The 24,179-nt window shown below is 40.3% G+C and overlaps 1 protein-coding gene across 1 annotated transcript; it reads left to right on the forward strand.

Annotated features, from left to right (window-relative positions):
• Positions 1–954: 954 nt before the first annotated feature.
• On the forward strand, positions 955–20,860 carry MLYCD (malonyl-CoA decarboxylase; the record flags this gene model as incomplete). The annotated part of the gene is given in 8 exon segments (XM_079541338.1): positions 955–1,051; positions 1,054–1,103; positions 1,107–1,262; positions 1,264–1,770; positions 7,762–7,874; positions 9,539–9,695; positions 10,203–10,352; positions 20,327–20,860. Coding segments are annotated over 8 exon segments (1,764 nt in total).
• Positions 20,861–24,179: the final 3,319 nt, after the last annotated feature.

The raw sequence follows: 24,179 nt of genomic DNA on the forward strand, positions 1-24,179 counted from the left end.
AGTTTTTACTTTTGTTGAAAATGAAGTTACAAAGTTGTTAAGGAAACTTCTGAAATGTAATTCATTGCCCCTGGAATTTAATTTTTTTAACTATTTTTCCATATATTTTAATGTTTCTGAGTCATGTTTCCCTCCCTTCAGGCTTTCTAAGCTTATCTTATGACCCACAGTTCCCCAGTGCTACACTGCTGACATTGCTTTTTTTTTTGTTGTTGCTGGGAGCTCTAACATTGCTCTGGAAATTTTTAATTAGATAACAAACCAGCAGTAGTGCTGTTTCCTCACTGCTCTATTCGGTGGTGAAGAGGGCCTGGATCTGTTCTTAATTCTTACTTCAGCTGCAGAGAATCAATAATTCCTTGTGATTCCCAAAGTGGAGACAACTGCTGCTCGATGTTAATCTCACTGCTATCACTCTGACCTGTGTACTTTGCTTGGTGTCATGGGCATGTAATAACAGTAAGCACAGAGTACGTGGGGTGTCAAAAAGACAAAAAAATCATCTTTGTAAGTCTGGATCTATAGATACCAGAGAGCACGTGTTCAACTTTGTTCACCAATAGTCCTGCAGCATGCACAGGACTTCAGACCCATCACCAGAGGCTTTTGACAGGCTCCAAAGGGCACGCTGCTTGCAGGAACACATCATCAGATTACACCATCAAATCTGTGCAATTTCCTGGACTTATTTCAGACTGAACTTGGTGGGACTGGGAAATAACCTCTTCACCCACACTGCCCAGTCAGTCCAGCTGGCAGCAGGCAGGCATCCAGGAGCCCAAATAGGGTAAACCTCCTAGAGGCTATAGGCAGAAACTGTTTTGGATGCCACCAGCCTTAAAACAGCATAATCCATGATGCCAACCAAAGACTCTCTGTCAGGGCCACAGGCTCACCATGAAGCTTTACTGGGAGCTCCAGTACAGCTAGCTGTTGGGCAGCAGCGAGCAGGAAATGGTAGTGGCAGGTGAGAAAGGTCCAGGAATCACTGAGTCGCACAGCAGATGCTTGGAGGAACGTGCACTGAGGAAGATAAAAGCTTTGTGCAAGGAAAGACGGTGAAGGAACAGTCCAACGACACGCTTTCGCGCCCGCCACACTCATGATGGCGGCGCAGCGCCGCTCACGCCGCTCCACACTCTCCCGCACTTGCCCTTCTCGCTTCTGATTGGCGGGTCCGCGGTGCCAGCCAATCAGCGCGCCCGCTGCCGCTCCGGGGGCGGTGCCGCGGCCTGGCCCAGGCAGAGGCCGCAGTGGGCGGCGGGGCGCGGGATGAGTCGTCTGGTTCCGCACTCACGGCTCCTCCTGCGCCAGTCCCGGGCGGTGCCGCGGGGGCTGCTCCGCGCCGCTTCCGACGTAGGTATGGAGGAGCTGCTGAGCCGCTCCGTGCCGCCGCTGCCGCCCTACGAGACTAAGGAGAAGGCGCCGCCCCCGGCCGAGCTGCGCGGCGTGGAGTTCATGCGGTATTACCGCGGCCTGGCCGGGCCGCCCCGCGCTGAGCTCCTCGCTCGTCTGGCCCGCGACTTCGGCGTGGATCACGGGCGGGTGGCGGAGTTCAGCGCCAAAGTGCTGCAGGCCCGGGAACAGCAGAGGGAGCTGGGAGCCCTGCTGCAGGCCGAGGACCGGTTGCGTTACTACCTGAACCCGCGGTACCGGGGGCTGTTCCAGCACCTGGGCCGCCTGGAGGGAGGGCTGCGTTTCCTGGTGGAGCTGAGGGGAGACCTGGTGGAGGGGCTGGCGAGCAAGGCGGTGGATGGGCCTCACGTCAAGGTGAGGGCGGGGGTCCAGGAGACGGTCAGGGCACGGGGGGGGAGGGTGTGCGGCCGGGCCGCGTGCCCTGATGAGATGGCCCTGATGTGGAGTGACGTAGGAAGCTGAAGATGTGGCTGTCATTGCTGTCAGGAGCTCGCAGAATGACGTGTAGGGGCAGGGCTGCCAGGGCATAGTGCAAAGATTCTGTTTGAGAGTAGTGAGTTAGGCGACTCAAAGCCAGGTTGGATAGGGCTATGGGTGACCTGACCTGGTGCCTGATTTAGTGCTAGGCAACCCTGTCTGCAGCAGGAGATGGTGAACTTTGAGGTCCTTTCCAACCCAAGTCATCCTGTGATTCTAAAACCCTTCACTGTTCAGATCCAAGTTAAGTTTGATAAAAATGGGATGACTTAATGTCAGTGCTGAGTTCCTAAATTTGCTAGAAAAACTATATTATATATTTATATAATATATGTATATATTAGTGTGGGGAAGTCTCTGGACTCCCAGGACTGGAGACACAATAGCACACCAATGTGGTTAAAAGCTATTAGTCTGCTTTATTGTTAAGCACTACTCTAATTATACATGTCAACAGAGCATTCTACAGAACACTCTTCAACCATTCACACAGATGCTTATCCAGTCAGAGCCCTGAGAAATTCTTTCTTTTTCTAGAGATGTCCTTAGTTCTCGTGCTGTTTGTCTTGCTCCACAGCTGCTGCTCTGGACAGTTTTTCGTGTATTCCCACATATTAGTATATTAAACATGGTCCTTACATATGGCCAGTGTAGTGACAGTTGGTAATGCTCTGCCTCTAGCTGAATCATCTCAAGTAACAACAGACCGAATCTGCAAAATCAGCACAATGGAATTCTGTAAAACACACACATCAAATAATACAGTATGACATCAAACATAACCCATTTGAAAGTAGGGTAATGTCATCTGTGGAACGAAAGCTTCAATAAAAAGGCTGTCACAAATATTCGGTTATGTCTTCTGAAAACGTTTTTTGAAACGTTGGGTTTCATGGTGTGGCTGTGCTCAGTTCTGTGTATCCTGTGGTCTTGTTTGCAGTTGTTCATCAGTTCTGTTATTCAGATGTAATGCATTCTAAAACGAGAGCTGGCAGTAAATAGCACATAGCCATGGAAGCTTGAGGCAGCCCTGGTTTGCCTTGGCTTTCTGTATGAGCTCCCTTGTAGCATGCAGAGTGAAATTTGCTGAAATCCTGTTTTTTTGGTTTTTCGTTTTTTTTTTTGAGTTCAGCTCTCCTCATTACAGTGCAGAACCCTCTCAGCTGCATTACTTCTTTTCCAACCTCAGCTCCTCCTTCCTGTGAGTTGTCATGTTTTGCTTGTTTCCCCAATTCCAGCATTTGAAATACAGCTGCTAGTGAAGAATTCGTAATATTATTCCAGGTAACAAATAACTGACCTGCTGCATTTCAGATATTTATCTTTCCATATGATTTAGGCAAAAGAAAGTTGAAAGTTCAAGTTGCTGGCAAAAAAAAGTAATGAAAAAGGAAGAATTTTTGTCAAACTGATTTATAAGCAAACCTGGTTCCACAATTAAGCAGTAGTTGAGGCATATCTGCAGACTTGTTGCTCTTGTATTGGTCTGCTGGAAATGAAAGAAGCTCTGTAATTGAGTGTTCTTTCCTCTTGCAGCAACCTGTACGATTACCTGAAGTTGGCTGTTTCCATGAAATAACTGCTGCCTCATTGACAAGGGCTCCCAGTGGATTAGGATATCAGTTCACTTGTATGAAACAGTTGCCCTCTTGGCACTCAAATATTGAAACAGTTTCCCTTAAAGATCTACGAAGCCCTTATCTAGAGAAACAACTGGAAGTTGAAAGTTTTCCTAGGGAAGAAAGAAGTGTTTGGTGTTTACCTGTCTAAAGGCTTCTGTAGCTGCCTCTAGTTACTATGGATTTAAGTTCTACCATACATAAAAGCAAAACTACTAAAAGAATTTTATAATTGCTGTTTGTGTCTGCACTGAAAAAATGTGGAAATAAAATGAAATAGATGGTTATGATGGAGGAGATTTTAAAATGCTGCCTACTGGCTTTTGGGTTCTTAGAGAGCCCTTAGATTTTACTTTGCAGTTTGAAAGTCCTATTAAAACAAGGATTACCCACCACTGTGTGATGTAAATATAAAATACCTGTATTTCCCAAAATGGATCAGCACAGGAACAGCTTGGACTGTTAGGTATTGGTTTATAAAGCATTAATAGCTGGTGTTCCTTCAATAAGTTATGGTAAATGATGTGTAGAGGTGGTGAAGTTGTTTCCTCATCGAAGTAATTTCCTCATCGGGCCAGGTTCTGTTGATACAAGAAAATCAGGCTTTTCATGAGGGTTTTCCCATCTGTTGCCCAACACAGACCTGATGTTCAGAAAGATCAGAAAGCCTCTGTTTTTCTGTCTTTGAGCAAAATCACAGTTTATCATACACAGCCAATAGAAGCCAAAGTGCAGCTGGTAATTTTTCACACTACTGTCTGTCTAATTGCTCATATCTAAGATTTGGCTGCTCATTAATAAAAGTGATTTCTTTTTTATTCTTATTTTAAACAGCTTTGGCTAAAATGTTATGTTTGGAAAGGCCTCTGAAATGAAAATATGAATTAATTTACCACTAAATATATGAAATAAAAGAACCTGACTTAGGAATGTTATTACTGGAATCAAACCTTTCAGAGGTTTAGTGAACATTATGGCATTCAGCACAGCTCGGTGTTTTGCTCGCATGACTTGAATCAGTTTTACAGCACCTACAACTTTTGTTTTTCTCCACAAAGAAATTGTGTTAACATGCACAGTTCCAGCTGTGTGCCATTCTGTTACTTTACGAGGCATTATTATTTACAACCAACAGATGATGTGTGTTGAGTGACAGTTCCCCATAAATAATATATCTGTCTACTGAAGTCATTACCAAAGGCACCATCAGCTTCACCTTCTTCTCTGTTAGAGTTCCATGGCTTTTATACCACTGTGTCTTGGACCTGAAGTAGCTCTGTAATACTGTTCTGCATTTTGGAAAGTAGCTTCCAGGCCAGTTAGACATCATGATATCCCATCCTATAGAGCATGCTTGCTAAACTTGTAGCTGCTTCAGGAGGCAAAATGCAGCCGATTCCATGTTTTTGACTTATGAAAGTTTCTGTGTAGCACAGCTGCTTTTCTCTCACATCTGTGGGCGACTCAATGACAGCAGGGTCAGCATCAGCATTTTCCCTGCTAGCTGCTAGACTGCAGCTTGAAATGGCATTGGCTTTCCAAAAAGCAGATGGGTGACGAGAGCTGTAGGGTTCTGTTAGCGTGACCCTAACTCTGACAACTCTGGCTTAATTTACCAGCCTGTGTTGTGCCCTCAGAAAAGAAAACAAAACAATTTTGAGATATTTGTGGAGGCCATCGCTACAATGAAGGATGTTTGACCAAAATGATATATGGCTATTTTTTTATAAACTTCAGAGCTGGACAGAAACAAGGATTCATGAGGGAATCCTTGGAACCAGAAGGAACAAGAGTCAGAGTACGCTTGTTGAGGGCACTCACACCATCATGTGAAAAAATGTCAAAACAGGAGAGAATTCAGTTTCTCCCATTAGAACTCTTGCTGATGCAGAGTCCTTGTGGAGGTGTGGGCTGGTACCTGCTCTGTTCCCTGCTCAGTTCCTGCGTACCTTCCTGAAGGAGCCCTTCTTGTAGCTGCTGCTACTCAGGCCGTTTGGGGCTCTGCTGCCTGCTTTACCTGCTGTTTTCTCTTAAATTTGGTGGTCTGGAAGAATTGTCCAGTTTTGCTGGTATAGATTAGATGTGTCTGTTACAGAATTGGTTTTCTTTAACGTGGTCCTCAGTTCTCTCAGGTCTTCAGAGGGCTGTGCTGCCAGCAGCCACGTATGTTTTATCTGCATGCTGGTGACTTGCATTACACAGCTTCCATTGTCTTCCAGTTTGCTTACCTTACAAATGAATGTGAAGGTAAATTTTATGTACGTTATTTCAGTTTCATATTCACTTTTTACTAGCATGTACAGCCTTGTGGTACAAATGCAGGTGGAAAAACAGTTTGAAAGACTTTCAGCTCATCTAGCAAGTGTATTCTATAACATAAAGGCAGCTCTGCTGAGAAAGACCAATAAAGAAATAATTTACACAGATTTGGAGATGTGACCTTATGGAAGAGTTAATGGATATCCCCTGTGTTTGGAACAACACAATTGACATTTTCAGTATTTGCAGTACGCATCAATTTATGCTTCAATAAGCAAGCTCTTTTCTAATATTTTTGAGGATGTTACTGAAAAATATCATAGAAAGGTAGCATTAAATTTCTGTGCGCAACAGAATTGTTCTGTGCAGATGAATGGTAGTTTTCTTCCAGGTGGTTCACCTGCATAGACAAAAATATTTGTCAAACTGAAGCCTCTGTAACTCACTAAAAGAAATTAGTAAATCTAAAATGAAATGGAATGACAAAGAAAAACCAAAGCTCTTCTGTAAGGAAAAATTGACCTTTTCTATGTGGAATAGAGCCAGGATTTGTTATGAATTTACCTTGCAAAATCCACAACTGTGGTCAATGGCACCAACTTTGCTTTAGGAGTTTTTGTGGGAAGAGTACATTTAATTCTAGCGGGAGGACTTGGGGTAAACTGAAATATTTAATCTCAATTAGCTGCAGGCAGTCTGGGTTTGAAAATGTTACTTCTTATAGCACCTCACTGAAATGCTGAAACCAGCTTTGGTTAACAACAGCTGATGTTACTTTCTCTCTTTCAATTTTGATAGTAGTTTTGCTTTCATAGGAAAGTAGTGAGACTACAGCTAAGCTTTGGTAAAATGTTTTAAGTAGGAAGTGTTAATTTCTAGGTAGCTTTCTACTTTTTGTCCTGTTTTAGCTAGCTGTAGCAAGCTAAAGTGCACTGTAGCATAATTTTGTATCTATATGTTTTTAATCTACAACAGTGGCTATTTGATACAGGTCTGAATAGAAAGTGAGCAGCTTTGGTTTTAAATGAGTGGTTATGAAGCTAGTTTCAGGTAAGCCTACAGTTCTTTTCAGGCTGTTGTTAAGTTGGTGCTAGCATCATGCTGTGTCCTATATGCAAAACAAATATAAGAAAGAAAAATAACTTTAGAATCTCTTTAAGGAATGTTCATGCTGTGCTGAGTTAAAGAAGACTTTGCAAACTCAAATAAAGAATTTCAGTTAGGAAAATCTTTAATAAAATAGGCAGCAGGAAATTAGTGTGGAATATGAAATTCATTATGATGATGAATGCTTCTGAAAGTATTTGCCATTACAGTTGACTTTAATTTCGGTATCATACTGTTCCAAGTCTACTGCCACTTTTGAGCTTTGTCATCTTATGCTGCTGCTTTTGTTTCTCTTGCTGAAAAACGTTCCTTTATACAAAAGTTAAAAGAGAGTTCTGTGAAGCTGATGGTGTTACTGCATCGTGTTCCAAGGTGTGCATTTCCATTTCATTATCCCGAGTGGGTATGTGCCACTCCACTGCTATTGAATCTACTACAGTAATCTTCGAGGCACCAATGTCTTGAATACTCAGAAAGGATTCAGAGGTAGAAAATTAGATTGAATTTCAAATCCTTATTTTCATCGCTTCCCATTGATTTAAATAGCAAGAAACAAATCATGTATCTGAGCATCTACGCAACTGCTGCTTTACTGTCAAGACTTCTCAAATGCTTCTACTTATTGTCTGCTTTCTCCCTATGCTGTTTTGCATTAACATCAGTTTCCCTATCTGTAGCTTAGTACTGACAGTAAATTCATTCTCTGTAAACGTTTTCATTGTTTTAGTCCTGAAAGCGGAGCTGCTAGGCCTTTAATCTTGAACACATGCATTGTTTTCCTTGAACTTCCTGGTGTTGTAGTTCTTAATGATTTTTCTCACATTTTTGTGTTCTTCCCTGGCTTACTTTTCCTTTTCTTTTTTTTTTCTTCCCCTGTTTGCAGGAAATGAGTGGTGTTCTAAAGAACATGCTCTCAGAGTGGTTTTCAACAGGATTCCTAAATTTGGAGCGGGTCACATGGCAATCACCTTGTGAAGTACTCCAGAAAATCAGTGAGTAAGTGTTAAAACTTCCTAATTCTCATTGGTGGAACGGCAATGAAAGGTTTGTGACTACACTGTTCTCAAGATAAGCACTTTTCCAATCCTTAATCTTAATGAAGGAGCGGTTGCATTTAACTCAGTTAAGAGTGTACTTTAAAAATACACTGCAGTTTTTAAGGAAAAGGGATTGTTGCCCCACTATTTGCTCACGCACTACGTGGATAAACTGCTATCAATTCTAGCAAATGAGTTTCCATGCATCCTTCTCAGTTACTCCATCCCCAGCAGATTACTAGAGGTGCTGCTACTTTTCCTGCACACCCAGACTCTCATTGCACTGCCTTCTTGCACTCGCTTTCTTCCCACAGGTGCTGCTGCCACTGCTACCTCCAGCACCACTGTCACCTTCTCCCCTCAGTCTGCCCCAGCAGTTATAGCAGTGTTGGAGGAGAATAAGTGTTTAAATGTGATGGAGTGCCAAAATTCAAGAACATGTTTTACTCCTCAGGTAGTGAGGCTTCCTTTCCTGGTTGGAACTGATGAGGTGTGCAGAAATTGTGTAAACTGTATGTGCAGGGAGCACGGTGGTTTTTTTTTTTGTCTTTTGTTTTTAAGTAAGCATTCCTTTAAATCTACAACGTTTATTTTTTGACTTTCTGTCAAATACTCAAAATTATAGTGATGAAGTTGAAGGTTGTTGAATAAAAATTAAATTGTGTGGTGCTGTGTTATATGAAAAGCTTGAAAAACGAATCTGTAAAGAAAGTTGTGAAAGTACATGACTTAAATGTGAATGAGGCAAAGAAAAGAGATCTTACACAAGCTGAACTTTAAAATAAAAAGAATTGGTAATATTTAATTTTTTGGGTGTTTTGGCAAACATTCCAGACTTTCAGATGTAATAGGGAAAGAATATTTTGAATGCTTGCTTGAAGATGTGACTGTGGGAGTGCTAGCAGGAATTCAGCTAAGCATAGGTATTGTTGATGATGATGTACCAAAGCATTTGGCTAGGTTAGTGAACGTTACTAAAGTACAAGATGTCACATTCTTGTGTCTGCACAGTGCATAACACGGACCTGTGAAATAACAGTGCACAAAATATTCTAGACTATTATTTGAGTACTTTAAAATCAGGTTACACTATTAGTGCGTGTGTGTGCATTGGTGGCAAATATGTTTCAGAATGGGCTGAAGTAGAAAAGCAGAAATGCTTTAAGGTGTACATCAGCCTAAACTTTTAAGGATGCTTAATAGATAATGTTATGATTGGAAATCTTTTTCTTGCTTTCCTATGAAAATGTTGAGATATTTTACAAAGATGATCATGTTATCTCTGCTATGTAGTTTGGGAAAACTAGTTCCTTAGAGGTGTGTGCAGACTCATTCAGTGGCTTAATCATCTGAGTTGGGTATCCTACAGTAAGCAGAAGGTGTAAGTAAGATTTCATAATGAGTATATCCCAAAGAAAACCACAAGTCTGCTATGCAGTAGGCCTTTACAATTGGCTCTGTCACAACTTGATGATGGATTTTACTTTTTCGAATTGCAGCCCGATTCTCCTTTTTTAATCTGGGAGTTTTGTTACTGATCTCAATGCCGAAAGTACTGAGTTTGTAGGACTGGCGACTGCATTCTTTGAATGAAACAACAAATGTTTCTTTTTCTTCATTGAGTTCTGAAGCCGTGCATCCTGTTAGAAACTGGGTTGATATGAAGCGTCGAGTGGGGTCATATAGAAGATGCTACTTTTTTTCTCACTGTGCAATCCCAGGAGAGCCGTTGATAGTCTTGCATGTTGCATTAACCAGTGATATCTCCAGCAGCATCCAGGTACAGTCACTGATATATTCAGTCTACAGCAAAGTGTTTCAATTGCAACATATAGTTTTTAAAATCTCTAATTTCTGACAGTCTGCAATTATTTGGTTTTGTTTCATTTGTGAAAAAGGTGAGTTGGCTTTCCTCTTAAATATAGGGATTTTCTGAGGATCCTCCATATTATGTCAAGAAAAATTTGGAAGTTTTGTTCAAATTCAAAAACAATAAGTTAAGATAAAACATAAATAAGAAAATACAGTAAGCAAAATTAAAACCTACAAGCAGTTACGAAATTTGTTTCTGAAATTTTTAAACCCATTACAATTACTTCCCACACGCTTCCTAATGAATAAACAGCCTTTCTGTCTTGATTGGATTTTTGTTGTTTTCCCACTGCTTGATTCATTATTCTCTGTGAGAAACATGTTAACACACTTGACAGTTACGAAGAAAGGCCCCTTCACATGTTATTAAAATAGTGATTACCACTAATACTGCGTTGTGTTCTTATTTTCCCAGGCCATAGTGAAAGAAGTGGAACCTTTAGAAACAGAGGATACAGACAAAATTACAACAGCAATTTTCTACTCAATCAGTTTGACTCAGCAAGGACTGCAGGGGGTGGAACTTGGGACTTACCTTATCAAGCGTGTGGTAAAGGAGCTGCAGGTAGGTGTGCAGGGTGCACATAAGGTACTGCTTGGCCAATGTGCTCCCTTTACACTGCTGCTTTAGCTTCCATTTTGTCTCATTTTCAAGGTGGGGAGCTGCTGGGTCTTCTGCTACGCTTTTAACTTCTTACCAGGTCACCCTTTGAAAATCTGGAAAGAGTTGGAAGAACATTTTCTGCTATTGGTTAATGGCTGCCAGATGTAGATACTGTCACACAGTTGATGTGTGCTGGTGAATTATTTGGTCTGCCAGACCACATGCATGGGTTGCTTGAGAATCCAAACAGTACTCTTTGTTGAACATAGATATAATTTAGCTTTATTTTGACATGTAATGTGTTATATGATTCACTGCTGTCCATCAGTTGAGTCAATGGAGTAATACTCCCTTCCAAGCCCTACAAATGCATGCATCTCTTTGCTCAGACATTTCTTACAGTGTAGGAAGGAAAACATCTTTAGTACTTGCAAGTACCAGAAATCAGTTAATTTATGCAAATCAGTTCTAGGAATTTATATAATATCATGGCATGCTGTAGGGTTACTGTTAACACTTTTAGGACTACTAATTTCTACTAGAGCCTTCTTCCCAGCAACAGGAGAAATGAATAGGAGTTAACTTACACAGAGTGCTGTGGAAGAGAATGTCAGATTTCTGTGTTAAGTACATTAGTTCATTGAAGAGTCTTAAATATTTAAATTACTAACAAAGTTACTACTTCAAAGTCATGATCAATGCTTATGTTTTTATTAACTGTTCCAACATGTGGATTAGTAATAATGTTTGGGAAATTGTCTGTGATTTACAACTTCAGTCCTATTGTTAAAAATAAGTCAAAATTGGATGCATCAAATTTCTGCTACTACAAAATGAGTGACCAGTCAAGTACTGGATCAGAGCTGGCTGCCCTGAAGATTTTGTTGTGTTGGTTCTTTTTATTTTAATGGCTATTTTGGCTGAATTTTGTTGCTTTTTGCTTTCAAAACAGCTTTTAGATTAATTGTCCAACGTGCAGTTAGTCCAGGTGTAATTAGGCTGTGCCATCTTCCTGATCTTGACTGAGGGGAAATTGGGATAAATTCATGCAGTTATCTGCTTTCAAATCTGAAATTATTTCTAGCTAATTAAGTTGCTCTTGTAAAATAACCTCATTGACAATGTATTTGTCCATCACTAAATTGCTTACAACATTGAAAAATTATGAGTGAGTTACAAAAGAAAATAGACATATCATACTTAGATAACACAGGGGCAAGTTCAGAAATTCAACGTGCCCAACAGAATAATTGCTTTCTTATTTATAATTAAGACAAAGTTTCTACATTTCAGCATTATGAAATGCAATCTTCTTTCAGTGTTCATCACGTATATAATGAATAGAAAGCAGTTTGGCTGTGATGCCTTTAACATCTGAAACAGGCTGTTGTCTTGTGATTCAGGAACAGCTATCATCTTGTTTGCTCTTATTTCTTATCCCTTTCCCTGGAACTTTATTTCATACTGCATGAATATAGTTTATCCTAGATGTGAATACAAAAAGTAACAGTTTGTCATGTGTTGGTGGAATTCTGAATCTCCTCATCTCTTCAGAACAAGGCCAGATACTCTTCTTACATACATCCTCCAGTCAATCTGAAATGATTAAGCTGACTGCAGCTGAGAATTCATGAAGTGGAGCAGAGTGCAGCATTTCAGGACGTTAAATACGTGATCTGATTGTGCAGTCTGACCTGAGCTTTAATAATCTGTGAAAACCAGCTTTTATTTACAGGTCAGATTTTTCCCTTTAGATCAGACCTTTTAAAGTTAAATTTCTCTTTCCTAATTTTGTCTTACATCTGAAAATGTTAATTGCCTTGTAGACTTCGCATCCAGACAGTAAGGCACTGCTGCCGTGATTTTCTCACCCAGTACACTTAATAGCCATCAGTCTACTTAAAAAGCAGGGATGTACTGTAAGAATGAAGCTAATGCTCAAGAGGGAGTGTGTAGAAATATTTTCCTTCAGATTTCATGGGCTTTTTTTAATCATCTACCATAGAATTTTCAGTCAGCCTAGCAGTTGTATTTCAGATGTTTTTCAAAAAATACACAAAGATTTCAGTGACTTTTTGTTACCTTCTTGTTTATCATTTGACTCATGGAAGGAAAATCATAAGATTGACGTTGTAATAAATAATGATTCCATCTATTTTATTCTATTTGTTACCAAACATATTTACACTGCTTTTACACTTTGACATTTTATGCATGTTGCATACATTCACTTTGCACCTCCAGCCCTTCTCTTCTGAATCTTTTCATTGCATTGTCTCCCATTATTTGATTGGGATTTCCAGGCTTTTGCTTGTTACTCTTGAGTCAGATTTCATAAGCAAAAATCATTCCTTGTATTAAGTGAAGAAAATAAAAAAGATGAGTTTTGACACTGAATTTGGAAAACCAAAATCAGTAAGTTGTTTCTATCAGTGTGTACAGTGCGTGTGTGACTGGAAATGCAGAGAAATTATTTTTTTAAGTTTAAGAAATCTGCTACCTAAGATGAGTTAATATTTTAAGCCCTATGACAGTAAGGTCCATCTTTGTGTAGTATCAACTTATTCAGCCACATTTATTTTAAATAGCTACAAATAAAACAAGGTATTATTCTGTATCAAGGTTTTGTTCAGCTAAGTGTGATTTGAATATATGGCACTCATCAGCCACTTTTGAACAGCTTCACACAGTCATCTTTCTAACGTGCTACTGGGAAATTGAGATAATTGATTTTTATTTCTATTTTTTTAATTGAACAGATCTGTGGTCTTGCCAGTCATACATAATCCAAAGCCCACCCAGTTCCTGTGGCTGTTTTAATCATAGAACTGATGGGAACATAGTACAAGAAAAGATTGTTTATTTACTCTTCAGCACATTTCTGATTCAAAATCGAAGCCTGGCTTTGGTTTGCTTTATTGAGGTGGGGAGACAGGCAGTTTCAGCTCACACCCACTGCAGATCTGTTTCTCTGCTGAATGGATATGAAGACAGAATATACAGAAATCTGAAGTTATAATGTATTTCTTTTTCCAGAGATCTTTTCATTTGATCATACTTTAATGACAATCTTGTAAAGCTCGGACAGCAAAATAAAGCCTTTCTCCTAGGTAGATAGCAAGGCATATCATTTTTGTGAGGGCTGGAGCGAAAAGATGAAATTTAATCCAAAACCACTTTAAGCGCCACTAGCAAGCACACGAAGGCATGATTATTTCAGTGCTGCAAGTTGTGAGGTAAAAACGGGCTTAATGCCCCAATCTGTTGGAAACAGTCATTTTATCAAACAGCCGCGTTAAGGCTGTTTTAAAACTATAACAACCTCCATGTTTTCTCTCTACACCATTCTTTTTTTCTTCAGATAATAGACTTTGTTGGGGTGCCATTGTAGGTCTGTGATGAATTTGAGAAATGAAAGATAATCCAGGGCTGTTTCTCCATGATGAATGTAGTTCCATAATGTGGGGTTTTTTTTTTTCATTTCTTTGGTGCTAGAATCTTTTTCTCTTCTTCCCACTTCTTGCTTTCTTCAGTACTGCTCTTGGCAGCCTCTTTGAACCATTCTCCCAGCGTTCTGAAAGTCCTCACCAGTGCCTGAAACTGCACAAATATGCACTCTTTCTCTCTGGTCAGGTGTAAGTAAAAGGTTTTGCAAGGTTGTATACATTCAGATGGGCTCCATTCTTTGGAGTGGCATTATAGTCACTTGAAAGGGGACAAACAGTGTAACAGTAGTGCTGAGTTGACTTGGTGACAGCAGCTGAAAACAGTGTAGTCTCAGCAAAAGGATCTTGATGGTATCAGAAACTTCATCTCATTAAGCTGCCAGCTGCCTTTGTAAAAAAACAGAGCTGAGGTTTCCAATAGGAATACCTTTTTTTTTTTTTTTTTTCTTTTTTTTCCCTATAACCTTTGCATTATTTTGCAGTAAACAACCCCCCTATCTAAGGCATTGCTAAATGGTCGAGTGTTCCAAGACTGGCTTAAATTAAACTGATAATAAAATGCATGGGAGAGCATTTGAAGGAGTTGAGGATTCTCTTGTTCATTATACACATTTGAATGTTAGTGCTTAATGCACTTTTATAACTTGCCATTTGAGTTAACTTCTGTTAACACCCTTTTGGCCTGCAGAATGGTGTTTGATTCATGTTTTCCCAAGGCACTACAAACAGAACTCTTTTTTAATCCTCCAGTGAAACTCGTTTATCTGACTTTGCCTTAGCTTAACCTGCTCTGACACTTCAACTTGCACTGCCATTGTAACCTTAAAACTGAATTTTCAGCTGTCATTCTTCATAAGGAAAGCTCCAAATTGGGCCTGTCATGAATGTGTATCACTAGATCAGAAAAAGACACGCACTAAGCAAGCAATATGCTAAGAGCCACCCCTCCCCTCCACCCAGTTGAAGCATTTGTTTGGGAAGACTTTTAAAAACTGTACTGAAATGTGGAACTGGGCAGTATCTACCCTACAAAGGTATGCCTGTAATTCCAGTTATGACCAGCTTTTTGAAAAGAAAGTTTCATTAATGGGAAATTTAGATAGAAGTTAATGGTTAGAAATCTTGCTAATTCTTCTGAACTGGTCACATACATGCTACACATGTAGGCTAGCACTTCTCACCTTCAAGGAACATCAGCTATAGATTCCCTAATGAAAATAATTCTTGTGAGCGTGTTGTAGGAGAACTGCAGCAATTGAGGCTCTGATGAAGGTTACAGCCCTCAGTGTTAAGCATAGTTTGAGTCTCTCTGTAGAAGTTAATGGCTACTGCACTGATTTAGGCAGATGAAGAACATGTGAAGTTCAGTCACAGAAACGGGTCCTTGGTTTCATCTCTTTATATGCTCAGAGCTGGCAGTTTGAATTCTTAATCTCTGCCTAGTTATGATTTGGTATTTGCCACAGGAATTGTAATACACCTGTGTAAAGGGGATGGATAGAAAAGGACAGAGTAGGACCTCGGGGAGGTAGCTTGAGTGATGCACAAGGGTAATTGTTGACAAAAGTTTGCTACACAAATAGCTTGGAGGAGTTTTGTAAACCAGCTTCTGTTGTTGCCTAAGTTTGTCCTTTTTGGATTACTCTGGGGCTAGCAGCAGGCTGAGTTCTTTAGTCCAGTGATACTACTGTGGTCACAGTTCTCCCCTTACAGATCTGAGAATAGGCTACCTATGCATTCAGGGTCATATTAATATGTATAAAGCAGGAAGTGAACAACTTAAATTTAAGCTTGGTCCAGGTAATGACTGGATTCTGAAACAATTCCAAAAGCTAGCTGAGAAAAAAGTGGGTGCTGGAAAACAAGCAGGCAGATGCCTTTCTAGCAAGCTGATAGGTGCTGGTGAATGTATAGAGAGAGATTTCTCATTAGACAGACATTTAATTCTGAATGTGTTTACAGCCTCTCTAAGTGGTCTGTAGCTCAGCTGAAGGCACATCATAGCAATTCAGGCTGCAGATGACAGACACAGATAACTGGTGAAGCCTCTGAGAAAACTGCTCACAATTTTACAGCCTGTGGCATTTGGGGGAGAAAACTGATAGCTACTGTGTGACTTGATAGAGCACTTAACAATTGGTGACAGGTTTTAGCTTTCTGGTTGGGCTGTTGATAATTGCTACCTTAATTTGATCTAGGTGACCTGGGGAGATCATAATTTTCAAAATAGGCTTTATTTTCATTGATGAAAAATGTGACCTTGGACTTCAGCTTTCAGAGAGCAAGACAGAGATATGCATAATGTGAGAAACAACACAAGTAAAAGACAACCAAGCCCAAAAATCTACCCCAAAACAAAATGAGCAGCTGCTTCTTAATGGCATGTGGGCTTCTGACAAGAAAATAAACGTTGATGGATCTCCACCAATAGCCTTAGAAGCTAGCACATCAATTTAGCAACATCATAAATGTGCACATTTCATTGCATCTATTTATTTTTCTACAAGAAGTGGCTGCTTCAGATAAGCTCCTAAACTCAAGCAATTATCAGATATGTAGCAGTCTGTACTCAGCTTCAAAACGGGGTCACTTTCCTATGTCTTATCTATCCTAGGAAGTGTTTAAAAAAAACCCAACGCATTATTTCTCATTTGGTTTTTATTAATAGAATAGAAATTACTAAATTTGTGATGAATATTTTGGGTTGCACTTGGTGAGCAAGTCACTTCTGGAAGTGAGTGATAAACAAAGAGCAGCCAACATCACAAGAAAGCAAAATGACTGTACTTAATTAGCAACTTTGCAATGGTTACTATTAATACACAGGAATGGGAAGGAATTGCTTGTTCTCTAGTCACTGTGGATGGTGTGTTGTTACCCCCCAACTCTGAGTTCTGGGAGATGAGAACAGCACTGTCACCTTATAGGAGACTGAGAGTGGCTCAGCTTCTGTGTGAGAAGCTGTTAGCCGTCTTCAGCAGGAACTTTTTCAGCAGATTCAGTGCAGAAGACTTCTAGACTTCACTTTCTGGTCAGCATCTTTTTCTCTTGGACCAATCAGCTTTTCCTTGCACCTGAAAGAACAATTTCTGCTTCTTGAATTTCAACAGTACCTTCCCATCTTCTCCTGTCAGGTTTTAACCCTAAATATCTGTAAAGAATTCATGAAAGAGACCTAAGCAATGTGTTCCCAAAGACGCTTTGATAGGATGAGGTAGTATCATCAAGAAAAAAAAAGGTAAACCTTTTAAGGAATATAATCCCATCTTTGGGTTGAAAAGAAAGACATCCTGTATTCCCTGAATTCCTATCTAGAGGAAAATAGCCTCTAACAACTCTTCTGTTTTTCCTTTTCCTCATTTTCCTTTTCCTACCCCCCTGCTGCGCAAGAGTGACATCTGTACTCCCTCTGGCAGCACATCTCAGATATCCCATTGGTAATTCATTAATTTGAACACTTCTGCTACTTTATCCCCATCTTTTGTGTTTTTAGTGCTATGGAGTAAAGATGAACTTCAAATCCCAGCAAAGAATGGAAATGCTGAAAAGGAAAAAGCTCCATTTTGAAATCCAGTACTTATTGTGGGGCAACCTTGCTCCTGCTTAAAGATGCTGATAAAAAGAAGCTTCATGAGTTTTAGTTTTTTTGTTTCTATGCCTTCAGATTCCTTTGCAGGTGAAGACAGTTGCTGAGTTGTCATCCATCATTACTGCATGGACAGGCAGGTGGGCACTGGGTCACTGAATCTTCAGAAGGGATATATAACCCTCCCTTCTGGGCAGAAATCTGTCCAGCTGCAGTAAGTGCTGACGTGCAGAAGGTCTTGTTACTTGCCAGCAGTGTCTCAGCAGCTAAGCTGTGGGCCAGGCACACAAGAGCCACCCACCAGTGGTCAGCTTTCAGCTGTGTGTGAATAAATGCAGGTAACAAGTAATGCTGCTCATTAGCATCTTGACAAAACTGAACGCTATCAGCTCCCTTCTCCAGGGACAAATATCTTGATGTATTTTTCCAATAGCGCTTAAAAATGCATCTTTCTGTGTTTCCTCTGGAGCAGTAGTGTTTTTGTGCTAGCAGTCTTGTCCTGGGGGTGGGAGCAAGTGTTAAACCAAGGGAAGTGCAGCCGATAAGGGAGCACCTGAACATAACTCTCCTTTACCATACTAATTAAGATCCTGCTGCTATAGAGTGGATCTTGGATGTGATTAGGCATACTCCTTAATTGAGATACACTGCATGGAGATGGATAAAAGGAGATTAAAAGAAGATTCATTTGATTCTATATTCGAATTTCTTTAAAGTCATTATGAACTGATTTGTGGATGAAAGAGTCTTTATATCCTTGGGGAAATATTTAGTTTGGGGCTGGCAAGGGAAGGTTTTTTAATGGGTATGGAGTTGCTTTGTTCTGTTTTCTCTTTTGCCCTTTTCCTGGCCCCCAATTTATTTTAAGATCAGTGTGATCACTGCTCCTTTTTTCAAAAGCAGAGAAGAATCTTTTTCAGAAAATGCAGGAGAAAATGCTGAAGGAATATTTTTTTAGATCAAAAATTATTTGCTATATCCGTACCCTCCGCGTCTACCATCTGCAGTAAGAGCACAGCCCTAATAAACCGTTCTGTTTTACAAATGCTGTATTCTCTACACACTCTTATGCTTCAGAGCGACTCTCAAAAATAAAATATTATTATGTCCTTGAGTGGGAGACTTGAAAATGTTACAGGAGATCGATGCATCAGTGGTATTGCACTGTCGGACCATGGTAGCTAGAGTAATTGAGACTATGACCTGGTCAGGAACTCATTGGCTTTCTTGGTTACAGAAATGGTCATTTTGTTCAAAATGATACTGAAATGAGTGTTTTTATTAAATAATTTACTAGTTTTCTCTATTCAGTCCTCCAAAGAGATGAAAAGGGATGCTTCTTTGTATCTTCTGTCTACCTCTCTTGCTTCTGCCTGGTCCCAAAAGAACTGTGACTTGCATATCTATGTACCATGTAATGGACTTTAACTGAACAGGTCTGGGTGTATCATGGTACCAGAAACCTGCAGAAGAGCAGTAAGCTATTTGGGAAGCACTATGTGAGTAGGAAAAAGCTAAAATATGGTAAATAACCATCAGGGTATTAGTTCAGTTATTGAGGCTTTTAGTAACATTGTGTTGTACGTTCCGATTTGTAATGGGGATGTGCCACAGGTCTGCTTTCCCTGGCTTCTGTATCCTCACAAAACAGGACGTAGACAGCAGCGTGGTGTGGAGCTCAGCAGTACCTGAGGATGCAGCAGTGCAGGTGCAGTCTGAACGCCCCAGCAGCACACATTCCATTAACATTTGCCTGTGTGAGATTGCGTCTCAGTGATGATGACTTTTTAATGGTAATCTGGGAAGTGCTTAAAGTAGAAGAAAATGTGTTTTGTAGTCATTTAAAGACAATTTGCTGTTGACATTCAGATGCTTCTGTAATGCTGATAAATGTCTATTCTTAGCACAGTTTCCTTTATGAACAGTAATTAAAACACAGGGATTGTTTCATTGCAGCACTGTCTTAATTCTGTTCCTTGTCCTTCTCCCTACTCCTTCAGTAGGGCTAACTTTTGATGTCAGTTTTGTTCGTTCCAAGTGAGAGTAAGTTTAAACAACCTTCTTTATTCTTTGTGTTGATGTGCCCCAAAACTAACGTACAGTTTTCACTCTGTATGTTTTCTTTAGAAGATTATGTAATGAATCGTTCTGACTCGTGGATTGATAGGAGTAGAGCAGAGGCTTTGCTGTGTTCAAATATTAACTGTGTGATTTTTTTTTTTTTTTACTGTTTGTATATATTTCTTATCTTGCTGCGTTACCCGTGTAGTTTATAGTTTCTGAATAACATGAGAAGTACAGAACACCTCCTTCAGAACTTCAGGAACTACTTCTTTCCCCAAAAAACGGGAAGTCATAGCTCTACTAATTTTCCTGTAGGCTGAAATTGTTAACTCTCCTTCATTAGTTACACATAAAAAAATAAATTACTTAAAAGGCTTTGAAAACATATGTTGATTGATTTATATTTTTAAATCTTATTTCTCTAAGTAATTTTTTAATGGCACATGATTGCATTTATTTCAGCACATAGGGCTGGTAAGTACTATATAAGTATTTTAAAAAGGTTGTGTGTTCGTGGGCTGTGATTCAGCTGCTGTTGTAGTTTTCGTAGTGCTCCATGTGCCCTTCAGATGCTGAACTGTCACTGTCAGGGGGATTTCCCAGTCACTGATCCTGAAGGTGTTCAAGAAACATTTAGGTGTGTTACTGAGGGATGTGGTTAAGAGGGAAGTATTGGTGGTGGGTGGATGGCTGGACCGGATGGTCTTTGGAGGTCTTTTCCAACCTTGGTGGTTCTGTGATTCTGTGTTCATTTTCAGAACCCTTCATCTTCACTCAAACTTCTCATTCTCAGTCATGACAGAACTCATAAGGTTTTTTTGCTTTCCTTTTATCTGCAGAAAGAACTTCCTCAGATAAAAACTTTTTCTACTCTCTCGCCTATCCCCGGGTTCACAAAATGGCTCGTTGGTCTCCTCTCCTCACAGACAAAAGAACTGGAAAAGAACAAACTTTTTACAGAATCAGAACGCCAAGAACTATCTCAGGTCACAGGAGACTGTACCACCGAAACACTAAAGAAGCTCTTAAACAACAACGAATGGGTGCGATCAGAAAAATTAGTCAAGGCTCTCCATTTGCCGCTGATGAGACTGTGTGCCTGGTATTTGTACGGGGAGAAACACCGCGGCTACGCACTGAACCCAGTAGCAAACTTTCACCTTCAGAATGGCTCCGTGTTGTGGCGGATAAACTGGATGGCAGACACGAGCCCTCGGGGCATTGCTGCTGCATGTGGCATGATGGTCAACTACCGGTACTTCTTAGAGGATACAGCCACTAACAGTGCAGCCTATCTGGGGACAAAAGCCATTAAAGCCTCAGAGCAGGTTCTTTCCTTGGTGTCGCAGTTCCAGCAGAATAGCAAGCTTTAAAACTAAGGACAAGTGGTTTTCACTTGTAAGGAGCTGTCATATTTTGCAGTGCCTGTATTTAAATGCGATCATCCCTTATAAAACAAATTTACTCAGCACGGCAGGGTACAAAATTATCTAAATTATCAGCTGTCTTGCTTACACTGCCATATATTCAAAGCCTGATTTGTTTCAGTTGAATCACTTGAAGTACTAGACATCTGTTATGTACAAATGAATTGGAGGTACATATTCAGGAGTGAGCAAATTCTCTCAACCAATCCAATGGTAACTTGTATGGCTGAAGTATTTTCCATACTATTATTCTGTTGGTAATAAACATGCATAAATGTCATGGTTTTGGCTGGGGTAGAGTTAATTTTCTTCATAGAAGCTTATATAATGGTGTGTGTTGGATTTTGGTACAATAGCGTCAATAAGACTGTGATTGTAGTTGCTGCTGAGCAGTGCTTACATGGAGCCAAGAACATTCCAGCTTCTTGTGCTGCCCCACCAGCAAGCAGGCTGCCGATGTGCAGGAAGCTGGGAGAGGACAGAAGCAGAACAGCTGACCCAAACTGGCCAAAGGAATATTCCATATTGTATGGTGTGCACCCAGCGATAAAAGCTGTGGTAAAGCAGGAGGAAGGGGGGATGCTGGCAGTGTTGGCCCTAGAATTTGCCCTGCTTTCCTGGCAGTCGCTGCACTGTCTGCCTACCAATGGAATGTAGCAAAGTAAATCATTGTTTTGCTTTCCTTGCACACACAGTGAGAACCCACCAGTTCTTGTGCCTTTATCTTTTTGATTCCCTTCCCTCATTCCACCTGGGGAGAGTGGGCAAGCAACTGTGTGGTCCTGGGCTGCCTTTGGGTTAAACCACAGCGATAAACTGTGTGTCTTCTGTGCCTTTAGACGGTGCTGCGCTTCTCTGTCACACTGCCCCTACAGATAGATTAGTACTGAAGAACCTGCAAAGAAGTGCTGCATGAAGGTGAATTTTTTGGTCAAATATATTAGCAAAACACTAGTGTACAATTTTACGTCAGTAATGCCTTTGTCTTTTTCTCCCTCAGACAATTTAATGTAAAACCACTAAAATTCACACTGAATCTTTGCTTTGTTGGAGCGCTGAAAAGTCTTACATAAATGTTCTTGAAAATCAGGGCTTCTCAGGGAAGCAGGTACGTAGTGTTATAACTGCACTTTTTTCTGCTGAAGTACAATGAGCAAGAAAGAAGTGTTGAAGTAGAAGAGCTGATAAAGAGATGTTTTAATGAAGAGGTAGGTGTGATTTGTAAACCAATAAAATAAACTTTCTCATTAAATCATGTCTAGTGTTTTTCAGTGCGTACCCTGCTTCACTTGGCAGCCTTTCTTCATAGCAGTATCACCAGAGAAGTCAGGCCGTCATCATAGCAGAGGTTGATGCTGTTCTCTAATTCCCAATTTTCGTTCTGTCTGATCACACCGTGCCTTTTGTTCCATCAGAACAAAGATATTTTAATACAACAGCTGATCATCAGCTGTCCTGTGCAAGGTTTCCTTCATTGTTGTTTTCAGAGCTGGAGGACTCAGGGCCATGGATTAAAGGCTTGAAGTACCGGAAACTTTTACTGAGAGACTTTGAAAAAGCAGCACGATCCTGGCCAGCCTGAGGAAATAACTTCAGAGACATCATCTTATTTTGCTTTTGGATCAATACTTGCTGTAAGTAGTCCACACAACCACGTGTGTGTAGTCTTTATATGGAAGCTTTTAAAGTCTATGATTCTGAAAGTTCTGTCTGAAGTTCGGCATGGACGTGTTAGACATGGAAGATGAACATGTGGGAGTACAGTGTGTGTATATGTATTTACAGTGTATTTATATTTGTGGATAATGGTTTTTCAAGCACTTCTGATTGAAAGGTGGATATCTGCAGCTTAGAATATCAGACCAGAAGACTGAACAAACTACTCACATTTTCTATGTGGAACGGACATGTTGGCAGGGGGGTTGGACTCGATGATCTCTGGAGGTCCCTTCCAACCCCTACAATTCTGTGATTCTGTGATTCTGTGAAACTTAGCTGCTTGTAAAATATGTACAAGATAATCTTGGCTGGGAGGAATGGAGAAAGAGAACCCTCTTTCTGTGCTATAAGTTCTTCAAATTTGAGTATAACAGTTTAGTTCAAATGAAAGAGTTCTGGTAACTTTGAAAGGTTTATTTTTAAAAAATTTTGAAGCAGGAGCTATGAGAGTAATTAAATGTGCATCTACCATCTACTGATGGAGACAGAACATAATCCTGTAGTCTTAATGTTTGGACTTAGAAGTTTATGAGTTTTTTTTTTTCCTCTTGATGCCTTAAATGCGTGAGAATCTCTACCTTACCTTATGCATATGCCACATTTCTCTGGCTTACTGGTCAGCTTCATGCTTTAGCAGTCAGCTGGGTTTAGTCAGGAGCTGTTCTAAGTTATTGGAGATGTGGGGCCGAGCAGCAGGTTATAGGTAAAGATTACTGGCATCTTACAGGTGCCATTACGGATGGGCACATTTGTTACATGACATCTGTTCTCTATCAGAGCTGTAGCACCTGCAGAGTTATTTCCTTCTCAGCCGTGTGTATGGATTTGGTTATTGGTTGCGTTTTGCTTTCTGAGGTCACTTCATCTGTTGCATTGATAAGCTAGCAATGGGAGGCCAAAGTCCTACCGTGACTTCTGTATTGAGTTTGTAGTACAGCTTCAAATGCAAAACAATCAGTTGAGGATGAAGGTGGGACAACGCCTGCTCATAAAAGCCACCAGCTGTTAATTGCTATTAGTTTTCTTTCATTGGTCATTGGCTCTTGAGTGTCTAACAGTGCTTGCATTTTCCAGCTTCTAAAGAGTGATTTTAGTACAAACAATGCTGAAGAGAGAAAAAATACACACCATCTGTACTACTTCTTAAGATAATAAGCATGTCATTAGGGAAGGATTTTATTGTACAGAGTGAGCCTTCACAGCTCAGGAAGCCAAGAGAAGGCCAATTTCTTCCTTCACCCCCCACAACGTGCAAGAAGTGTTGCTCCAGTTTTTAAAAGCATGCTCATAATGGTGAGGTAACTGCCTGTCCTTTTAGGAACTGAAATACCACGGTCCCTGAAGTCATACTTCCTGGTGCTACAGTTATGTATTTCAGTATATTTTAAGACAAATTAGAGATGTTACACTGCACAGAGTTTCACATTGAAGTGTCAAGGCTGAAATCATTGGTAAATTTTCCCTTCTGTAAATTGCTCTTTAGATAAAAAGCTAACAAATACATTTGCCTTTTCCTGATTTCTCTATTATTATATTTTTTTCTAAT

This window comes from Tetrao urogallus (assembly GCF_951394365.1).
Source record: "Tetrao urogallus genome assembly, chromosome: 12".
Classification (NCBI taxonomy): domain Eukaryota; kingdom Metazoa; phylum Chordata; class Aves; order Galliformes; family Phasianidae; genus Tetrao; species Tetrao urogallus.